The sequence below is a fragment of the Uranotaenia lowii genome, chromosome 3 (genome assembly GCF_029784155.1).
Source record: "Uranotaenia lowii strain MFRU-FL chromosome 3, ASM2978415v1, whole genome shotgun sequence".
In the NCBI taxonomy this organism is placed as follows: Eukaryota; Metazoa; Arthropoda; class Insecta; order Diptera; family Culicidae; genus Uranotaenia; species Uranotaenia lowii.
In genome coordinates, this window is record NC_073693.1 from 269,810,302 (window position 1) to 269,833,921 (window position 23,620).

Consider the following 23,620-nt stretch of genomic DNA (forward strand, 5'->3'; position numbering starts at 1 on the left):
ATCTGGCTATTTGAACCTGTTCTAGAAACGTCATCATGACTAATTTTTTAATCTTCGATAAAATTATCATGCTGTAAAATTTTGATCACCAATACTTTTATGAACCTCTTCTAAAACATGTTAGTAACTTTTGTTTTTTTTAGAATTCATGAGTTCTCCGATTTTTTTTTATTTTTCCAGCACCCATAATGATTGATGAATGATGATTGTATTATTGAGATATGATCTGATAAAGTTAATAACAAAAAAAACAATGTTTTAACCATATTATGAGCATTTTTTCTACTGCCAGTCCAGATTTTAAGGTAAATGAAATAGTATCTTAAAATAAATGCGCCTCGTAAAATCTTAAGAAAAAGAAAATTTTAATGAAATATTTAATTTAATGGAAAAAAAAAATCGCGAAAAACATTTTTCAATAAATATAATTTAAACATGACATAAATAAAAGCATAAATACATAATGGAATTCATAAAAAATAAGTCTGAAAAAATATTTTCAAAAACTTTACATTGTGAATTTATCAGCATGGCCTCATTTTGCGTCCTTCGATTTTGCTACCAACGTGGTGTTTGTTCATAAAGTAACAAACTTGCAACAATTAATGTGTGGAAAAAGTGAGAAATCGTATTTTATTTTAATTTTTCTTTTCTTAATGTACACATCATTTCCGAGTGTTTGAAATGATTTTTAAGGAAAAATAAAAAAAATCATTAAATGAAGGGTTAATAGCTTTATTAAAACGCTATAATAGCTAATATTTCATGTTTCCTCGAAAGCTAATCAGAAAAATAAGTTGCTTATTCTAAGTTGTTAAGCATTAGTTACAGTTAATGAGGACAGACTTTTTAAATTAAATAAATAATGGATTGCATGTAATTTAGTAGGTAATAATGGCTTGGTTGTGCATGTCCAGTGGAATGAAACAATGAATTGAAGTCGAATTTTGTTGTCTGGCGCCATCTTAAAATCAAAGATGGCGGCATCAGCTTAACTTATGCCGTTTTAGTGTTTCTCCACTAGCGCGGGGCAAAACTTTTTCTGAATAAACAAACAGAATCATTACCCGGGACGATGCAAATATATGGTTGCTATACTCACTCTTATGTTTACCCCCAACACTGACAACTTTCACAGGGTGCAACCGCCTTCTTGAGGTTCAAATCTCGGGCAAAACTAGTGGACTTATGAATCAATAAACGAACATAATAGGTAACAGCAGTTAGGGCAAAACTAGTGGGTAACTAGGTTGCCACTGCCAATAAACGAAAACACTATTAATAATGTTCTAAAGGACTTTAAATCCAACGAAACCCCAACAATATGGGTATTGGGTGAAAGAGCTAAACTAGAAGAAAGCGATTTTCGCTACCTGACGCCATCTTGAAATCCGCTTAAATTTAAAATGCCGAAAATGACTTGAAACCGCATGAAAGCTCCACAATATTTGTATTTAGTGGACCGGCTAAACAAGAAGAAAATAAATTTCGCTTTCTGACGCCATCCTAAAATCCAAGATGGCAGCTTTCGCTTAACGTTAAATGCTCTTAATCACTGAAAATCGTATGACATCCCCTGAATATTGGTATTGGGTCTAAGGGCTAAACTAGAAAAATCGAATATCGCTTTACGACGCCGTCATAAAATCCCAGTTGACTGCTCTTGATTAACTCTGAAATGCGAAACGACTAAATTACATGAATAACTTCATAATTTCATGCGATTTTCAAGGATTACAGCATTTTCAAGATGGCGTTAGAATGCGAAATTCGACTTCTACTCGTTAAGCCCTTTCACCCAATATCCATACTGTGGGAGTTTTATACGATTTTAAGTTGTTTACAGCATTTTGAAGTGCAGCGGAAGCCACCATTTTGGGTTTCAAGATGGCCCCAGATAGCGAAATTCGACTTCTTCTAGTTAATCTCTTTCACCCAATACCCATATAGTTGGGGATCCATGCAAATTTAAGTCACTTGCAGCATTTTAAGATCAGCGGAAGCTGCCATCTTGGATTTAAATATGGCGTTAGATAGCGGAATTCGGCTTCTTCTTGTTTAGCCATTTAAAACTCATATTTTGGGGGTTTCAAGCGAATGTCAATAATATACAGGTTTGAAAAGAAAAGCCGAAGCTGCCATCTTGGATTTATAGATAGCATCAGAATACTAAATTCGACTTCTTCTTGTATAGCCTTTTACCCAATACCCATTTCATTTGATTTTTTTAGTTGTTTACGGCACTTTATGTAAACTTAAGTGGAAGTCGCCAATTCAACGTCTTTTTGTTTAGCCGTTTCATCCAATGCCCATTTTATGGGGGTTTCAAGCTATTATCAGTAATATGTAGGCTTGAAAAGTAAAGATTTCAAAATAGTGTCAAATAGCGAATTCAATTACACTCGATGAGCCCTTTCAACTTATACGCAAATTTTGGGGGTTTAATGCGATTTTCAGCCATTTACAAGCTGAGCGGACAACGAAATTCGACTTCTACTCGTTTAACCCTTCCACCCAATACCCATATTGTGGATGATTCATGAGATTGTCGGTCATTGAAAGCTTTGAAAAGAAAAGCAAAAGCCGCCATCTTGGATTAATGATGGCGTCAAACTTTTTCTTCTACTAGTTGAGCCCTTTCACTCAATACTCATATTGCAGAGATATCCATACCACTTCCGGTGATTTGGAGTATTTCATAGATTTTTAAATGTTTTTTTTTTATTAAACTCAAAAATAGCACCCATGACTTATCAAAAATGTGTAAAAATGGGAGCTCCAGTTCAAATATGTGCAATCTAGCCTAAGCGTGTCCTGTTTTGACATCTTGATCGAGAACTGTCACCTTATTTTATTATGGTTTTAAAAGCGAACACTGCGTGCCCTTATAAAACATAAAAAAATCCTTGAAACAAATTTCATGGTTTATGTATTACTAGAGTTTCAATAGAGCGTTTAGAACTCTTTCTAAACAACATAAACAGTATATTAGTATTAGTAAAAACTTTATAAGCGTTTTATGAACTAGTTGAAAACCAAAGGTTGAATCAAGAATCTTAGCATTTTTCATAACCATAATAATACATTTATAAAACTAGCTGCATATAAAATGCCAAACTAAAACCATAACAAAACATTCAAATGCTTGTTGGCTTAGTTTGTGGTATTTGAGTGGTTTTGAATGTTGTGAACACATTTTAAGAATAAAAATTTTCGGCGACTGACCATCAATAAACTATAGAAAAATATTTAAGTTAGCAGATTACATCAGCGCTTCCAAAACTATTCTTATTGTGTTTCATTTTTAACATAATGCTTTTAACTAAGCATTTTAGGTTTTTTTTACACTCGTATACGGATCGAGTGAATTCGGAAGGTTTTATTAAAAAACCAGAAAATATCCGGGCAATTCATTCCAATATTTTTTATCAAAAATCTAATCAAACAGCCAATTTCCAACCAAGTCGAAGAAATGTTGAAAAAAAAACATTTAAAACTTAACTTATTGAATCAAGTTCATATCAGTTGATTTTAAATCGTATTTTAGGCCATTCTATAATTTGTTCATGTTTATTTTGAAAAATTTCGATTTCCGGAGCAAAAAATATAGGATAAATAATAATAACTTTGGATGTGTTTGATCATGCAAAGAAAAATCCCGTTATTTTCTGAAAATGAGTATCTGAATTCGCTCTTGCTTCCAGGTATTGACGAAAATTATGAATTACTTATCTATCAAGGTATTTCTCATTTTTTTCTAAATTTACGTTAATAATCAATTATTCAAAAGGGTTATAAAGATTAAAACAAGGTTTCAGTTTTCAGTTGCTTCATCTAATCAAGTAATTTTTGAAGTTCTTATCACAATTTTGAGTGTTTTACATGGTTTAGAATTTGATTTGAAGAATTGAAGAATTTTCTTTTCTGATGAACACAGAAAAATATGGTTTATCCTTAAAACACAATACTGGGAAACAATGATTTAGAGGCAAAATTTTGAACAGTAGTAAAAATAAATAACTAAAACTCATGAAACAATTGACATCCTAAAATATAATGCTTTATCAAAAACCGAATATAGGTTTCATATAGGACACATATCAGCTTGAACATTTAATAGAAGTATAAATAAAAGCCAAAGTAAACAAACCCCGTTTTCAAGAATAAGCTCTACTTATGACATAAACCGTTATTAGTTCATCAGTTTCCATTTGATTTAAAATGCAATTTGAGCAAAGGATGTAAAAGATCTATAGTCATAATATGACATTACTCAACTGATTCAAAGCAATCGACAGATTTCCTTTAATTCAACCACGTAATTAAAAGGAATCTGTCGATTGGTTTGATTCAGTAGAATTAAGGCTGCCACACAATACAGCGTCGATCGTCGCGTCGCGTTGACATTTAATTTTGAGGATGCCATTTTCCGTTTGAGTCGCCACAATGGTGCGTCGCGTCAGCGAAGGCATTGTACTAAAACGCAAAACTTGTTCTAAACGGCAGCGTTTTCGAGCGTCGACGTTTTGGTTTTGAAAAATATCAAAATTTAAGCGCGTCAGCATGGGTTTGAACTATTCGTATTTGATATTTTTCGTCAAAGATTGACACAAACAGATTCAAAATTCATATCATCGTCATTTTATCTCTTCGATGATACACATTTGTTGAAAAACTCCATTGAAATTTATTTTTAACATTATAATGATAATGATGAAATTACATATAAAGCGTTTTTTAGAAATATTAACTTGATTTGTATGTTCCCGTTTTTTTTTAAATAAAAATAAATGAAACATTTTGCGTTGGAGTTTGCGAGTTTTCTCTCAATATTTCCCTGTCAGCCCTGTCAGTGGACGCTATATTGTGGTGCAAAAATTGTAGAGTGCGTCGCGTCAGCGTTTTAGTACACAACGACGGCGTTGACAGCTGACGTGACGCGACGGACGACGCTGTATTGTGTGGCTGCCTTTATTCAACCAAGTAGGCTCACAAATCATAAAAGACATTAGCCAAAAAAAATGGTTAACACAATCTTTACTTCACCAAAGCAAAAGGTCTAGATGCAAAACTTTCAAAGGAGATAATGTGAAAAACTCACTCCTAAAGAGAGACCCAGAAGGATTTGCCAAAAAAATAAGGAAAATTTCATCCCCATCTCACTCACGCACATGAGACATACTAACAGTACAATGCAAAGAGTGTAAAAACATTTTAAAAGAAATCCATACTCCGACTAGGTTGTTCAAGCAATTGCGAGCTATTTTTCCAAGAAAGTACCCTTTTATCGATAAAAACATATAAAGAATGCTTCGTGCATTGTGAATTTAAATTGGCGATTTAAAAAAGGTTGCAAAATTCTCAAACTCGTTTTTTTTCGAATCGTCATAAATAAGTATAGACCCTTTCCACGTGTTGGTATTGATATATGCTTTCCCGTTTTACGAGTTACAAAGGATTTGAAAACTAATTTCGACCAGTTCGGGGGCGCTGAATCCAATTTTGTTGTATAAGATAGCTTAAGGTTGCTAGATTGCCCGGTTTTATCTTAGTTTGCCCGGATATTCAATCCAAAAATTGGCAACATTCCGATCTGGCCCAATTACCCGGATTTCATTGAAAAATGCCGGAGATTTGGGATTTATTTAAAACTTGTTCATTTTTTAGGCAAATCTGGAGAACATTACAACAATTTCGAAAAAAAATGTTTTTGATTCCATGCTCAATTTTTCCTAGAATCGTGAGGTATTTTGGCACGTGAGAAATAGTTTAAGGAGTATACTTCTTACTTTTTTTTTTAATTCTTGAAGGTACGGGAGTTTTGACGGAAATTTAAAGATATGTTGAACCAAATTGAATACTAGATATGTAAGTTTAAAAATCTTATGTTGACTATTTTTGCAATCTTCAACAAACTTGTAATGAATCTAATTTTTCCAAATAAAATAATCAAAAACTTAATTTAGCGATTTCTGAAAAAAAATTTCGGTAATCTATAAAACTTTCTAATAAATTCCTAAATATGCTAGTATCTTCGAAACGAGCATATCTAGGCAAAATCAGAATCTATAATGTAATGGAAAATAACAAATCAATCCAAAGCCACTTTTGTTTTTTATGTAAGTTTGCTAATTCATATGTTATCAAAGAATTATTTCCTTAAAAATTGATACATTTTTTCTATTCCTAACCTCATATCACATAAACTGGAGGTGACAGACAAAATTAGAAAGATGATTCGAATGCAGGACATCACAATTTTCCTAAACCATTTATTCAAACACAAGCACCAAATATGTTCTCTTGTGTAATACAACATATTTGTACAGGTGAAACTATTTTTTTCGACATGATTTAAATTCTCAAGAAAAATTAAGAGTCGTTGAAAGTCAAAATTATTTAGTAGTCATGATTTCAAAATCATGTCGCCAAATTTTGTCTTTTCAGTACAATCATTTATTTTCTAAGTTGTTCTTTATTTGCTTTTGTAACTGTTTGAATATTCTATTTATTCATCAATAATACTTTGAGCTTGATTTATTTGCCCTCTTCAGATTCAAAAAAAAAATTAATATATGATCAGGCCCTTTAATCCAATTTTCTAAAAAAAAATCCTGTTTAAATCTGTTTAAAAAGTTTCCGGCTATCCTCGAATACCTACTATGGCCCATTGATATATTCTTATTTGGAATCTCAGCAAAGTTGAATGCACTAAGCATTTAACAATTTCATAATGGAATGATCGCAAATGCAATCCGTCATGTCAATGGCCATAGCTGAGCCCTGCTGAGCGATAAGGATTTACCTAGCGAGCGAAAAAATATCAATGAATAATCATGATAACACAATCAGCCTGCAACATTGTAACCGATTCGCTAGTGACAATGTGTTCCAATATATGTACGTTTCCAATATCGCAATGACAATCCGAAAGGTATTAACCCACTAATCCGTTCCGTGATCTTTTTTCCATTCGCAGCGCTCTTTGGATTCATGGCGGACCAACTTCGGCTTTCATACATATCATAACTGCAATCTGTTTGCTGCTGCCCCGATTGCTGCTGGAAGCAAAGGTCATCGAAAATGGACTTCTCCCAAAAGGTGAGTTGCGTTTCTTCCATCCCTTATCGCTGAACTCGATCGGACTCGATCGTTGTAAACAAAATACCGGAAACCTGCCGATTGCAGCACGGCTAAATACTATCGTTGGTCGAGGTCGTTACTCCTACTTGATTCGAAACCGAATCCTTTATTGAATGAAATATAATTTTTCTGCAAAGTAAGGTAAATTTTCCTTTAAAACGCTGCGAGATTCTTCGGACAAGACAGACATCTTCTCCTGTTCATCGGAGAACAGTTGGAAGATTGAATACCTCAAGTTGGAATAAATAAAACTGATCAAGTGAAAAAGTGAAAAGAATTCGAGATGTGGTTTAACTTCGTTCTCATCCTTTTGGGTAATGATTCTGAGATTTTGATTTAGTAGTGACAGTGTTTAAAATGGTTTATTTTTGTTGTTTTCAGTGGGAACCTGCTTTGCCGAAAAGGCAAGCAATGAAAACTTCAAGTACGCTGATGTAATCCAAGGTGGTGCCAAGCAGTACCACGGAGATCACCTCGCATGGGAACCAAACCAGGTTTATGTCTACAATGTCACCACGAAAACCATGACCGCCTTGCCCGATATTACTGAACAGTGGACCGGAGTGCTCACTCGGGCTAAGATGATTATCAGCCCAAAGAGCGACGGCTATGTCGTTGGCTGGATCGAACGGCCTCTGTATGCCCAAGTCAACGAAAAACTTCCGGAAGGACACAGGACCAACCCAGCCTCCCTGAAACTTTCCTGGAAATCCATGCCCCTGAGCACGAAGCCTTTCGGTATCAAGTACAAGAAGGGAGCCATCAAGGGTCTGTATGTGGAGAAGACTATTCCGAACCACGAAGTGAACATCCTGAAGTCGTACGTCAGCCAACTGCAGGTCGATCTGCTGGGAGCCAATTTGATCAAGTCCAAGTACAATCAATTGCCCGAAAATGAAACCATCACCGCTGTCTACTCTACGATGGAACCATCGATTGCTGGCGAATGCGCTACCTTGTACGATATCAACGCTATCCCTAAGTACAAGATCCAATCGCACAAGGAATGGGTTCCCCAACCTCAGTACCTGCAGGAAAATGACCAAATCTTGGAAGTCGTTAAGTCCCGGAACTTCAGCAGCTGCGAGAGACGCATGGGATATCACTTCGGTATCACTGGTGCCTCGAACATCAAGCCAAACATCAACCAAATGGGCAACATTCTGAACAAGAATGCCGTCAGCCGTATTTTTGTTACCGGAAACCCATGGAACTACACTATCCAGTCATCGACTACGGTTAGCAAAATTGTTGTGAGCCCATCTTTGGTCAGCAAGCAAAACGCCATGGTCGTTGCTCAGGTTAACGTTACTTTGAGCCAGATCAAGAAAGCCTCTCGCGAACCAATGGCCCCAGCAGAAGATCGTGCCGTATTCGTCGGACTGGTCTACAGCTACAACCTTCCAGAAGACAAAGACAACCACGTTCGTCCAGAGCAGGAGAACTCATCTTCTTCTTCCTCCTCCTCATCTTCCTCTTCCTCTTCCTCTTCGTCATCTTCCTCTTCCTCCTCCTCCTCTTCGTCTTCGGAATCTTCGGATTCCAGCTCTTCCAGCTCAGAAGAAAAGGACAACGCTAAAATCAGCCCAGCCGAACAATACAAAGACGATCTGAAGATGGCTGGTAGTAAACTACTGCTTCGCAGAACTCGTGATTTGAACGCCCAGAAGGAAAAGAAATACTACGAAGCCTACAAACAGGATCAGTACCGTCTGAGCCGTAAGAACGATACCTCATCCGATTCCAGCAGCTCCGATGACTCCAGCTCTTCGTCATCAGAGTCTTCCGAAAAACGCCGCACCAAGCAAAACCCATCTGCATCTTCTTCTTCTTCTTCCTCTTCATCGTCTAGCAGCAGCTCTTCCTCTTCCAGCAGCTCATCGTCTTCCGAATCCCTGAGCAACAGCGATGAATTCTACCAACCACGACCGGATAACATGAAGGAAGCCCCTGCTAGCCCTCTGCTTCCGTTTGCTACCGGCTACAAGGGCGGAAACGTGCAGAATGCTCGCAACGTAGACGCCTTCCGAGTTGTTCCAGAAATGATCAACAAAATCGCCAAGGAACTGCAGAACCCTTCAACCATTCCCAAATTCAACACCCTGGCCAAATTCAACACCGTTACCCGTCTTATCCGCACCATGGATCACCAACAGCTTTACGATATTGCCCAGAAATTGTTCGTTTCGGAGAAGGAACGCTCCAATGGAGATAACCACAGCGAAAAGTTCGCCATCCGCGTCGACAGCTGGAACGTACTTCGTGATGCTCTGGCCGAAGCTGGTACTCCTCCTGCTTTCACCGTCATCAAGCAATACATCGAAGAGAAGAAACTGCGTGGAATCGAAGCTGCCACCGTCGTTGCTACTCTTCCCAAGAGCCTCCACTTCCCAACCGAAACCCAGATGCATGAGTTCTTCCTCATGGCTACCTCATCTGCTGTTCAGCACCAAGGACCCCTCAACGCTACCGCTCTGCTTGCCGTTACCGATTTCTTGAACCGTGCTCACGTCAACAACCGATCTGCTGTCAATTATTACCCAGTCAACAGTTTTGGACGTATGGCCGATGCTAAGTACAAAATTGTGGCCCACAAAGTCATCCCATGGTTGGCCCATCAGCTGCGCGATGCCGTTAAGGAAGCTAAGAGTGAACAAATCCAGGTCTATGTACGTGCTCTCGGTAACCTTGGACACCCAGAAATCTTGAACGTCTACGAACCTTACCTGGAGGGAAAGATCCCAGTCACTGATTTCCAGCGTTTTGCCATTGTCATGTCTCTGGATCGTCTGGTCGAAAACTACCCGAAGCTTGCTCGCACTATCCTCTACAAGATTTACCAAAACACCGCTGACACCAATGAGGTCCGTAGCGCTGCTGTTCTGCTTCTGATGCGCACTTCCCCACCGGTTTCGATGCTGCAACGTATGGCTGAACAAACCAGCGAAAGTGATGCTCAGGTCAGCGCTTTGGTCAAAAGCTTGATTGAATCTGCTGCTGAGGCTGAGGATTACGACGAGAACTCTGAATTGATCCAGAACGCCAAGGCTGCTGTGAATATGTTGAACCCAATCGATTTCGGTCTTCAGCATTCTTATGCCACTCTGCGTAGCTATGCTCTCAAGGAAATGGATCTGTCCTACCGTCTGCAAGCCGGTCTAATCGCATCAAACAACCACCCGGTTCCGACTGGAGCTGTTTGGCATTTGCACAAGAACCTCGGAGGATTGAAGAAGATCTCTTCCTACCATTACATCGTGTCCAACATGGATGCTTTGTTCGATCTTTTGGACAATAAAATTGCTTCCATCAAAGAACAAACCAGAATCATGCTGAGAAACCGTAAAAACAAGGAAGAACAAGACAAGGTCAACAGGAAGTACGGACCGAAATCTGAGCAACCCTGGTCCACTGAAAGAATCGCTAAACTTTTGAACATTGATCCAGAGGATGTCGAACAAGTTGAAGGTCAGGTTCTGTTCGAGCTCTTCAACGCTCCTCATCTCTTTGCTTTCGATAACAGCACCATTGAACAGATTCCATCTCAAGTGCGAAAGGTTATGAAGGACCTGAAACACGGAGTCACCTTCAATGCCACCAAGATCTACCAGGACAATACCATGGTCGTTGCCATGCCATTGGAAACTGGTTTCCCGTTCACTTTTGTTCTCCAAGTTCCAACTCTGGTTAAGCTTGAAATCGAAGCCAGCGCAGAAACTTCCCCGGATGTTGCTGAACGCCCTGCCGGACATCCTGAAAACGATAACGATGATCATGTCCACGTTCCATTCCTCGCCAATGTTACTGCTGATATCAACGCTGTGTTCTCCCGCATGCTCGACGCTAAGGTCGGATTCAACACTCCATTCGATCACCAGCGTTATATTGCCGGTTTCCAAAAGAAGCAACACTTCAACCTCCCATTGAGCCTCAATGCCAAATTTGACCTGTTGAACGACAACTACGAAATCAACTTCCAACCTTTGGAACCCAAGAAGGATGTTCTTATCGCTCACGCTAGCTCCTGGCCATACACTGTTTACAAGGACATCACTGACCTCCGCCCAGTTGCCGATATCCCGACTGCCAAGATCCTCCACGATTCAGAGGCCAGCCCCAAATCGTTTGAGAAAACCATCGGTGAACACATTACCGGATTTGCTCTGCGCGTTCAAGCTAAACACGACCAGCCTGCCTTCGATATGGCTTACATTGCCGAACGTATCCAGGAGCATGATTTCATTTCTGCTTTGTCTTATCCATTCGCTTCCCAATCTTATCATTACCATCAGTTGAATTTGTGGTACGACGCCCAGCGCACCGCTGTCAAAAATATCAAATTCACCGTCCAGTCCAAGACTGTTGATGAAACTCAAGACTTTGAGCGCTCTGAAATCAAGCACCCGAAGGCACGTCACGGTTATGATGGGTTATTCAACGAATTAAATCTGGCTCACCCGGTCGTGTTCAGCCCGGCTAGCAGCCGTCGCCAAGAACAGTTCTTGAAGAACGCTGGAGCTGGAATTCGCAACAGCCAAGGCCGTGTTGTCGATATCGGACTTGAGTTCGAAGGACATTCCCAGAAGGCCGAGTTCGTCCTGACTGTATCCAACGCTGAATCTGTGGTCGATGAAAAATCACGCCTTTTGGTGTTCGCTTCAGCTAGCCCGTACCTTGCCGTCGGTTCTCAGAAACAAGGACAAATTTGCCTGAACTTGTCCCAGAAATATCCCAACGTACCAATGTTGAACTTCTTGAACGCTTTGAACAATGATGTAGAATCTTCGATGAACGTTGAACTCGCTTTCGGCGAAAAGTGTCAAGGCGGTGCCCTGGTATCCGTTAAATCTAAACTGCACCAAACCGATACCTACCGTCATGAGCTCCGTATTTCCAAGATCGGCCAACAATGCAAGGAACAGATGGACCAAGGATACTTCCAGCTTCCCGAATGCCAGAACGTCACTCGTCAAGCAAGCTATCTCAATGAATATACCTTCGACGTTGACTTCAAGGACGTTCCTGCTTACGCCCGTCAGGCTACTCACAAGCTAATTAACTGGATTCTTGCTATGGTTCCACTGCGTATTGCTGAAGATGTTATCAGCCACGAGGGAAAACATAACCAGGCTCAGCTCAAGATTGACCTTGCTCCACGTGCTGATTACGCCAACATCACCTTGATCACCGAAAACCGTAAGATTGAAATCGAACAACAGCCAATCCGTAGTGAATGGATGAAATACCTAATGCTGGTGCACCCTGCCCTGGACTGGAACGAACGAGTCGCCACTTACGCTTACCGTGGACAGATGAACCGTAAGTTTTTTTTAATTTTATTTAAAATCATGCTGAACTTTAACTACTTTGGACTTTTACAGCATCTTGTACGGTGTCTCCTAAATACATCAACACTTTCGATGGCCGCACCTACGATTACAACACTGGAAGCTGCTGGCACGTGGCTGTCCACACCGTCAAGCCGGATCTGACTGTTGGATCTCCACACTCGCACTTCTATCGATCGGACGAAGAGAAGCGTTGGAGCAACGGATTCGAAAACCACGAACAGGTCACCATTTTGACCCGCACCGATGAAAACAAGCAGCAACGTTTGAAGGTCATTGTGGGCCAGAACTGGCGTCTGGATTTGAATGTTGAGATCATTCCAAACGGAGCTGAAGTTCCTCAGGTGATCGTTGATGACAAACCACTGCAAGTTCAGGAGAAACATACCATCCCAATGTACACTCACGATGGAAGCAAACAGCCAGCTCTGCGCGTTCATGCTCTGCCAGGAAAGGAAGTTCTGCTCGATATCCACGACGGTGAGTTCATGATCGTCACCGACGGATACCGTGCCCGTATCTTCTCTAGCCAGTCCTACTACGACAACACGGTCGGTCTGTGCGGTACCAACAACAAGCAAGGTGAAGATGACTTCGTTACCCCGCGTCAATGCATTATGCGCAAACCGGAACTGTTCGCCGCTTCCTGGGCCGTCACTGGACAGGAATGCTCTGGCCCAGCCAAGGCTTTCGCGATCGCCTCGGAACAAAAGCAGAAGGAACAGTGCGTGAAGGTCGAACATCTGTACGGCAATGTGATCAGCGAGACCGAAGCTGGACGCAAACGTTATCGCTACTACAACCACAACGTTGAATCTTCCAGCTCTTCGTCCGAGTCCGATTCTTCCTCTTCGTCGTCGAGCAGCTCCCAGTCTCGTAGCGATTCTTCGTCTTCGTCTTCTTCGGAATCAAGCGAACATGATCCATCCCAGCAGAAGTACACCGAAAAGAGCTGCGAAACCAAACACCAGGTTCAAGTAGTTGAACAGGAAGGAAAGATCTGCTTCACCCTCCGTCCTCTTCCGGCCTGCAGCTCTCTTTGCCAAGCTGTCAAATCTGAAGGCAAATACGTTGACGTCTACTGTACCGAGTCAACCAACGCGGCTGCTCAAATGTACAAGAAGCAAATCCTCAAGGGAGCCAATCCTGACATGAGCAACAAGACCCCATCGAAGACGATCAAATTCAACGTCCCCAAGCAGTGTGTACACCGCGCTTAAGAAAATTCAATTTCAATCGTTCTTTTTTTTATTATTATTATTCAGCAACGAGAAAATCAACAAAAAGATAGAGGTGTAAAAACGATTCAATGAAATAAATTCTTTAATTTGCAAACACGTTCTTTTTATTAAATAATCAATACTTATACGAAACACATCCCTTTAATAACTTAGCAGAATAAATAGGGAGAATATACAGGGTGTTCAATGAGTTCGAATACACTTTTTTTACCAAATGGCGTGTTAAAGCCGTAGCATATACATCCAACTTTTTGTTAGAGTCTTTTTGTGCTATCATCAGACAAACTATTCCTGGTGTCGAAGAATTAATTTTCATTTAGTGTTCGTTTTTTATCAGCCTTTTCACACCAAAAGTACTGGAACAGACGAAAAATCCAATTTATTGACCAAAATAAATAGTTTACAGGTCATCTAATTGTAGCATAATGATGAATTAGTTTAAGATTTTTGGAAAAATTAACAAGAATTATTTATACATATCTAAGATAAGAAATAAGAAAAAAGGTTAGTTTTTACTAATCGTGTATTCATCGATGAAAGTGTGATAATCGTTTTGGAGGGTTGGTGATCGATTATAAAGAAAGAAAGAGTGAGAGAGTTCAAAAACGAAATGCAAAAAAACAAGCAACGGAAAAATCAGTTTAGTAACGAACTTTCGAGACGATGGACGCAGATTGTTCATTCTCGTCTAAAAGTTATGAGAATACGACATTGGCACAGTCGGTAAGAACCATGGATTAGGTGAGGGACTATGAGCCTATATTGTGATTAAACTAAAATAAGGTCTTCGTTGGGAAGGAGATCCTTAAAAAAATACATATAAAATTTGCAAAAAAAGACTTCGATGAGATTGCGGTGATCCTGGTGATTTCAAATAAATGGACTTCGATGGGAAGGCGAAGCTCCTAAATAAAGAAAGAAAAATAAAAAATAATCGTAACAAAAATAGGGATTTTGATGAGACGGCAAAGATCCTAGTTAGCATTTAGCTAGGACAAGGGGGGGGGGGGAAGATTCAATTAGTGTGAAAAAAAAAGATTCAAAAAAAAATTCAAACAAAAAAACATTAAAAAAAACAAGGACTTCGATAGGAAGGCGAAGATCCTGATAAACTATTATGAAAAAAAAAACAAAAAGGACATCGCTGGGAAGCCGGAGATCCATTATTAACGACTATGAATACGTAATTCACGTAAAATTAACTAAAACATAAAAATACTCAATTTTCAATTACAAATTAAAGTCGAAAACAATTTTTTACAGAAATTTTGCAAACAATATCACTTGCAAAAACATTGGATATTTCAAACACTTTTTCTGCAACTCATTTTTTTTCAATTCAGCCGCAATCTTCAAAGTTTTCTTAAGAAAAATATCACATAAAAAAATACAAACTATTTCGATGTGAAGGCCAAGACTTAGTTTTTGAAGAGTGCCTTAGTGAAAAAAAAAGTTTGATTCTGAAAAAAGAAAAATAATCAAATGTGAATCTAATTGTTAACAATATTTTAGCATTGTTCATCAAATAGATAACAATACTGTTTTACAATACAATATATTTGTGGGACAATTTCAAACCAAAGTTAAATATTAAAACAAAAAAAAAATGAAGTTCTCATCGACTAAAACAATTATATGATGACTTTAATAATTATGTTGATGATCCTCATCTGTTTAAAGTCGTAGCAAAGACATTACATTCTAGCTGTAGCAAAGATATTACATTCTAGCAGTAATAAGAAAACGGCTTAGTCAAAAAAAATAAGCACTTTTTTTTACAATCAAATATTCGGAAATCATATAAACGGAAGCATAAATCCTAAAGTTTAAGCTGATTATTTCCAAAAAATTATATGCGAAACCAATTTTACAAATACTTTTGCAAAAAAAAAAGTTATTTGTGAAAACATAGAAAAATCTGAATACTTTTTCGAAAATTTAATATTTGAAAATTTATCTCAGCCGAAATCTTATTATTTATACCTAGCACAGATAAGAAATAAGAAAAAAATTTAGTTTTAACTAATCGTGTATTAATCGATGAAAGTGTGAAATAGCGTTTTGGAGAGTTGATGGTCGATTAAAAATATAGAAAGAGTGAGAGAGTTCAAAAACGAAATGCAAAAAACAAGCGACAGAGAAATAAGTGTAGTATCGAACTTTCGAACTTTTTGTCATTTTTGTCATTTTTGTCATTTTTGTAATTTTTGTCATTTTTGTCATTTTTGTCATTTTTGTCATTTTTGTCATTTTTGTCATTTTTGTCATTTTTGTCATTTTTGTCATTTTTGTCATTTTTGTCATTTTTGTCATTTTTGTCATTTTTGTCATTTTTGTCATTTTTGTCATTTTTGTCATTTTTGTCATTTTTGTCATTTTTGTCATTTTTGTCATTTTTGTCATTTTTGTCATTTTTTGTCATTTTTGTCATTTTTGTCATTTTTGTCGTTTTTGTCATTTTTGTCATTTTTGTCATTTTTGTCATTTTTGTCATTTTTGTCATTTTTGTCATTTTTGTCATTTTTGTCATTTTTTTTCATTTTTGTCATTTTTGTCATTTTTGCCATTTTTGTCATTTTAGTCATTTTTGTCATTTTTGTCATTTTTGTCATTTTTGTCATTTTTGTCATTTTTGTCATTTTTGTCATTTTTGTCATTTTTGTCATTTTTGTCATTTTTGTCATTTTTGTCATTTTTGTCATTTTTGTCATTTTTGTCATTTTTGTCATTTTTGTCATTTTTGTCATTTTTGTCATTTTTGTCATTTTTGTCATTTTTGTCATTTTTGTCATTTTTGTCATTTTTGTCATTTTTGTCATTTTTGTCATTTTTGTCATTTTTGTCATTTTTGTCATTTTTGTCATTTTTGTCATTTTTGTCATTTTTGTCATTTTTGTCATTTTTGTCATTTTTGTCATTTTTGACATTTTTGTCATTTTTGACATTTTTGTCACTTTTGTCATTTTTGTCATTTTTGTAATTTTTGTCATTTTTGTCATTTTTGTCATTTTTGTCATTTTTGTCGTTTTTGTCATTTTTGTCATTTTTGTCATTTTTGTCATTTTTGTCGTTTTTGTCATTTTTGTCATTTTTGTCATTTTTGTCATTTTTGTCATTTTTGTCATTTTTGTCATTTTTGTCATTTTTGTCATTTTTGTCATTTTTGTCATTTTTGTCATTTTTGTCATTTTTGTCATTTTTGTCATTTTTGTCATTTTTGTCATTTTGTCATTTTTGTCATTTTTGTCATTTTTGTCATTTTTGTCATTTTTGTCATTTTTGTCATTTTTGTCATTTTTGTCGTTTTTGGCATTTTTGTCATTTTTGTCGTTTTTGGCATTTTTGTCATTTTTGTCTGTTTTGTCTTTTTTGTACTTTTTGTCATTTTTGTCATTTTTGGCATTTTTGTCGTTTTTGGCCTTTTTGTCATTTTTGTCATTTTTGTCATTTTTGTCATTTTTGTCATTTTTGTCATTTTTGTCATTTTTGTCATTTTTGTCATTTTTGTCATTTTTGTCATTTTTGTCATTTTTGTCATTTTTGTCATTTTTGTCATTTTTGTCATTTTTGTCATTTTTGTCATTTTTGTCATTTTTGTCATTTTTGTCATTTTTGTCATTTTTGTCATTTTTGTCATTTTTGTCATTTTTGTCATTTTTGTCATTTTTGTCATTTTTGTCATTTTTGTCATTTTTGTCATTTTTGTCATTTTTGTCATTTTTGTCATTTTTGTCATTTTTGTCATTTTTGTCATTTTTGTCATTTTTGTCATTTTTGTCATTTTTGTCATTTTTGTCATTTTTGTCATTTTTGTCATTTTTGTCATTTTTGTCATTTTTGTCATTTTTGTCATTTTTGTCATTTTTGTCATTTTTGTCATTTTTGTCATTTTTGTCATTTTTGTCATTTTTGTCATTTTTGTCATTTTTGTCATTTTTGTCATTTTTGTCATTTTTGTCATTTTTGTCATTTTTGTCATTTTTGTCATTTTTGTCATTTTTGTCATTTTTGTCATTTTTGTCATTTTTGTCATTTTTGTCATTTTTGTCATTTTTGTCATTTTTGTCATTTTTGTCATTTTTGTCATTTTTGTCATTTTTGTCATTTTTGTCATTTTTGTCATTTTTGTCATTTTTGTCATTTTTGTCATTTTTGTCATTTTTGTCATTTTTGTCATTTTTGTCATTTTTGTCATTTTTGTCATTTTTGTCATTTTTGTCATTTTTGTCATTTTTGTCATTTTTGTCATTTTTGTCATTTTTGTCATTTTTGTCATTTTTGTCATTTTTGTCATTTTTGTCATTTTTGTCATTTTTGTCATTTTTGTCATTTTTGTCATTTTTGTCATTTTTGTCATTTTTGTCATTTTTGTCATTTTTGTCATTTTTGTCATTTTTGTCATTTTTGTCATTTTTGTCATTTTTGTCATTTTTGTCATTTTTGTCATTTTTGTCATTTTTGTCATTTTTGTCATTTTTGTCATTTTTGTCATTTTTGTCATTTTTGTCATTTTTGTCATTTTTGTCATTTTTGTCATTTTTGTCATTTTTGTCATTTTTGTCATTTTTGTCATTTTTGTCATTTTTGTCATTTTTGTCATTTTTGTCATTTTTGTCATTTTTGTCATTTTTGTCATTTTTGTCATTTTTGTCATTTTTGTCATTTTTGTCATTTTTGTCATTTTTGTCATTTTTGTCATTTTTGTCATTTTTGTCATTTTTGTCGTTTTTGGCATTTTGTGTCATTTTTGTCATTTTTGTCATTTTTGTCATTTTTGTCATTTTTGTCATTTTTGTCATTTTTGTCATTTTTGTCATTTTTGTCATTTTTGTCATTTTTGTCATTTTTGTCATTTTTGTCATTTTTGTCATTTTTGTCATTTTTGTCATTTTTGTCATTTTTGTCATTTTTGTCATTTTTGTCATTTTTGTCATTTTTGTCATTTTTGTCATTTTTGTCATTTTTGTCATTTTTGTAATTTATGTCATTTTTGTCATTTTTGTCATTTTTGTCATTTTTTTATGTTTTTAATGACATATCGGTGAGCATTGTCATATTCAAAGTTTTTTTTTTTTTTTTCATTATATATTTTAGGTTTTTAGGGCAACTGTAATATACAATTATGTTCAAAATGCCATTAAATCATTCAAAATGTGGTTTAAAGCAAATTGTGATTAATTTTACAAGCCGTACAAGCTCCAAAACAGATCGCAGAAAGTCGAATTTCGTTTAAAATTTTGTTTTTTGAAATAACACCAAATTTCGACGCTTCGACTTACAGTCTTAAGCCATTAGTCGTCGAAATTGAAAATGCCGATTTTCCGAATTATTTTGGTCTGCACATTACGAATTTCTCAGAGTAAATAAACAAAATTCAGAACTTTGAGCGTCTTGAGGCACCCCTGAATGGAGTCCGATGGTACTAAATTTTGGGCCAATCAACGAAATGAAAACTGACAATTTATAGAATTCATCATGGCTATTAGAGCTGTCATCCTTATGAAATATACACATTGTTGATTTTGTAGAATTCTATGATCTGGTAATAATTTCATTCAGATTCCATTTTCATCTTTTTATTTTCTTTCTAAACACTTATCATGATTTGGAATAGTTTTCCAATAAAAAAGATCAAAGTGATTTTAAATATTCGTCGCAAGATACTAATTTTTAGAAAATCCTCCTTTTACGATTCTTCCGTACAGAACTGTCACTAATGGCATAAATCAATTATTTTAAACCATTCATATGTGCTTTTCCGTCAGCAAATATTAACATTTCGAAAGAGAAAAAGCTAACCGAAAATAATAAAAGCTAACCGAAAAAGAGTGCGGTATTTCTGCCACAGAAAGGTGGCATTTTTAATAATATAGCACAGCCGCTGTAAAATATATATGGTGGGATGGGGCCTTGCAAAAAAAGGAAAAACCGCACAAATTTTGCATTCCGCGGCACCGCTCAAAGGTGCGGGAAGGTATAAAATTTGTTTTCCATGCCAGCCAACTTTTTCCGTCTCCCCGGAAAAATGTCCACACCGAAACAACGAGACGCCTTTTATCTTTTCGCGCATCGACAGCTTGAGAGCGGAATTTATTGCAGGCTTTTTCGAATCTGGTTGTGTGGCTGCCGCCGGAAGTAAAAACGTGGCATCAGCATTCAAAAAGAGTTGTGAAAATGTAATCCGATTCGGAGGATTTCTGCTTTTTTTTCCTACAGGCGCTCCAAATTGCAGAGAAAGCTTTTTCATTAAGTCAATTCCGCTATTATTCTTCCCCCAAATAAGTTCGTAAATTATTAATTTAAGTTCATAATTGCTAGGGGGGTTTCGTTTCAAAGAGGACCGGGTGCTGTGTCGTCGATTTTGTTTTTGGCTGTATGGGGGTATTTATTTTAAGCTTCTGGTACAAATTGAGCGATAAAGCTATTTGCCTGAAGTGCATGTTGTTGAGAGCAAAATACAGTTTTGATTTATTCTCATCCCTTTATCATTATGAAGCAAGAAACTCATTTTTGTTTAAAAACTTGAAGTTGCAGCAAGTTATCATATTGAAGTGTTTTAAACCATCTAAAACCTTCGCAGAAAAATTGACAGAAGCTTAGTTTTATAATAGCAAACTACTTTAGTTCTACGCAAAACTTAATTGATAAGGAAAAAATTGACAATCTACATATATACACTGCCACCCAAAAGTTTGGGATCACCCCTTCAAAAACATGAAAATTTAGATCAGCCATATCTTAGCTATCTTATGACATAACGCAATTTTTTAGATCTCATTCGAAAGATCGTGAGCGAAACCTTCTTTGTATGTTTTTGACAAAAAGCATATGTTAAGATTATATTACCTAAACTTAGTTTAAAGTTGGGACATTTTCCAAAAAATGTACTTAAAATTGAAACCCGATCATCTCAAGATGAGGTCGACCAAATTTCAAAATTCGAGTTGCATGCGAATCCTTTTTTCATACTTATCAAAACACATTTGTTTGATTTCGTGCAAAAATTTGCAATGTCCTTAAAATAAATAAAATAGCTGCTTAAGGGGGGGGTAGGGTCTAACACTTTCAAAAAATCGATTTTTTTATTTTTTTATTTTCTTATTGTAAAACATTTCAAGAATGTTGTGTCAAATTTTCAAGTCAATTGAAGCAAAACTGTAGAAATTATAGGCCTTTATCTCCTCCAATCTAATACTGCAAGATAGCCAGAGCAGAAACTTCAAACGCGTTTTTCTCGAAAGCACGTTTTTAAAGTCCGTGGACATCGTCATTTGAAAACTACTTATCCGATTCTTTTAAAATTTGGAACATGTTTTCTACATATAAAATACCAGACCCCAACGTTTTTCTTTTTTTATTTTTTTACTTTGGGGAGATTTTACAGATAAAAAATGGCGGATTTTTTCGTGAAAAATCGTAGTTTTTACTTCAAACAGCCACAAAAATTTCATAAAAAAATTTTTAAGTAAAATAAAAACGTTGGGGTCCAGAAAAACATCTATTAAAAATATTTTGCTCTGATTTTTTAATTTCAGATGATTCTGTGCTGAGATACAGTGTCCACCGCAAATCCTGTTTTCTAAAAGGCATCCTCGAAAATGCTCCGTCACCGGCTCATTTTTCAATATTTTTCTACGAAAAAATTACTAAATGTTCTTTTAACAATGCTTTATATAATGCAAAAAATTTGAATACATTTGTTTGAACGATAGCTCTAGAAAAAAATCGTGAAAATGGTGTTTATTTTTACCCGTTAGACCCTACCCCCCCCTTAAGTAATCGTCCAAAAGTTTGGGATCACCCCGCAGTATGCAACGGCCAAAAGTTTTGGATCAGTCTTCTTAAACATGGTTTTTTATTTCATGCGTATCTCTGTTATCAAATAACGTATTGTCTATCCGGTAAGCTGATTTGGAAGCTAATGAGTTGAACTTACTCTATGGATATTCAGTTGTAGCATTTTTGAAGACTTACTTCATTTTAGCTAAAGTTTGATCATGTTCAGATAAATTTCACCCAATAGTCCGACCGTTAAAACAAACATGCAAAATTGTTTTGACCATAACTTAGTTTTCAAACGAACTCCTTTTTATTTGTAACAATGCATAATGAATTTGATTCTAAAGAAAAAAAATTTGAAACAATAGATTTATTCTTTGAACTAAAAAAAACTTTGAATCAAAGAATTTGTTTTAATTTCAAAGATGAAAAATTCTTTTAAGTAAAGGAAAACAGATTAGAAACAAAGGAATTTTTATTTGTCCCAAAATCAAAGAAATTTTCCTTTATATGGCGACTAAAGGCGATTGGCGATTGTTCTGAAAAAAAAATTTCGCTACGTTTCGCAATGTATTTTTTTTAGCATTCCGTAGCTGATCTACAGTCTTTTCAGAAGCATGTTTTTCGTTTTTTTTCTCTTAGATTTTGAAAAACGGAAAACTGAAGTGTTGTAGGTGAATAATGTCTGAGAAACATATTTTAGTTTATTACGAGGTTCCCAAAACTAAAAGTTTTGTAAAAAATCGGTTGGAAAACGAGAGAGATTTATTGGTTTTAGTCAGGAGTTTCAAATTGACACTCCAGGGATTGTAACGGGTAAAAATTGAGGGTGGAGGGTTAATAGCAGTAAAATAGTGGAAAGATCTTCCACAAAACTGCGGAACATCCGTGTTCCCATGAACTTTTTATGGATCTGGAATTGCAAGTGTTTCGTAGGGTGATTTTCATCCTTTAAATCCAAATGATCGGTAATTATTCTTAAGCATATCCTAATTTCATCCTTTAAACTCAATATAAACTCAACCAATAACAAAAATCTCCCCCTGATATCAGCCCGAGACTGCCACGAAATCAGGCATGCAAAAATCGACCCAGAATCCTGCAGCGCGGTATGTTTATGGAAAAAGTTTCCGGAAAATTTGGCATGTCAGCTGTGCCTAATCACAATGGCCCACTTCTTCCCTCTGTCTGGCTGGCATGGCAAATTTTCTCGTTAGGTCACATGTGTTTCTTAGAGCGTTTTTTTTTCTTGGGTGTGCAAAATATTATCGAGGGAAAAAAAATCTTATAATCTATTCCCCTGAGTGGGAACCGAAATTCGCTATGCCTTTATTGGCAAAAAAATGTCAGCTTGGTATGAGACACGTGAAATTTTAGGAAAAAAAATTTCGGTGATACAAAAGAAAAATCTTGAAAATCATTCAAAATAATCTAACTTCTACATAAGCTAACTATTCTTATAAAATATTTTTCTACAATTTATTTTAAATCAGTATTTCTAAGTGCAAGATATGGAATATCATAAAAATCAACAAGACTTTCGAATCAAAATTTCATTTGTAAGTGCAAATTCCCAGATGAGAGGAGCAACGAATGGTTTGCTTACTCAGAATTATGTTAATTGAAATGCATCGCAAACCATTCCCAAATTATTATTATGATTCACCAATGAGCCTGGGCATCATCAGCTTGTTCACTTCCTTACTTAGCTGAATTTTCATAAAATTGCAGCTCCTTCTGGGAGGGACCAAACCCAACTAGAACAAGACGTAGAAAATTGTCGTTCACCTCCAGAAGAAACCTACAGGGTTACTATCCGTAAGGAGTTTGAAATTAAGAAAATCGCTGAGATGTTCATTGTGGTATTTTAGATTTATGTGCGTCTAGATTTATAACAACCTAACGAAACAAAAACAATATAATTGCATGATATTGAACGCCTGTGTTTAGGCAACCAATTAATTAAGAATTCAGAAAAAATACATCGGTAACTCTAGACAATTTTGTAGCACCTAGCTCTTACCGCTTAATGCAATCGACTAGAGCGATATTCTAACATAACCTTAAACCACGAGAGTTTCGAGAAAACTACACGCCATCGTCTGCAGC

At 35.8% G+C, this 23,620-nt stretch overlaps 2 protein-coding genes across 6 annotated transcripts in view; both read left to right on the forward strand.

Annotated features, from left to right (window-relative positions):
- LOC129754870 (protein tincar) overlaps positions 1–23,620 on the forward strand; it is a 473,333-nt gene that overhangs the window by 379,938 nt on the left and 69,775 nt on the right. For all 5 annotated transcript variants that reach the window (XM_055751112.1, XM_055751116.1, XM_055751117.1 and 2 more), the window contains one exon: positions 6,980–7,101. In XM_055751112.1, coding sequence (XP_055607087.1) covers positions 6,980–7,101 — 122 coding nt within the window. The remainder of the gene's footprint in view (positions 1–6,979; positions 7,102–23,620) is intronic.
- On the forward strand, positions 7,330–13,777 carry LOC129754869 (vitellogenin-A1-like). Its single transcript, XM_055751111.1, has 3 exons — positions 7,330–7,457; positions 7,525–12,462; positions 12,525–13,777. Exons 1-3 carry the CDS (start codon positions 7,427–7,429, stop codon positions 13,709–13,711), a joined length of 6,156 nt encoding a protein of 2,051 aa, XP_055607086.1. The 5' UTR covers positions 7,330–7,426; the 3' UTR covers positions 13,712–13,777.

Coding starts and splice junctions, on each gene's coding strand:
- LOC129754869 (XM_055751111.1), top strand. CDS start 7,427: ATGTGGTTTAACTTCGTTCTCATCCTTTTGG. Junction 7,458..7,524: donor CTTCGTTCTCATCCTTTTGG/GTAATGATTCTG, acceptor TGTTGTTTTCAG/TGGGAACCTGCTTTGCCGAA. Junction 12,463..12,524: donor TTACCGTGGACAGATGAACC/GTAAGTTTTTTT, acceptor GGACTTTTACAG/CATCTTGTACGGTGTCTCCT.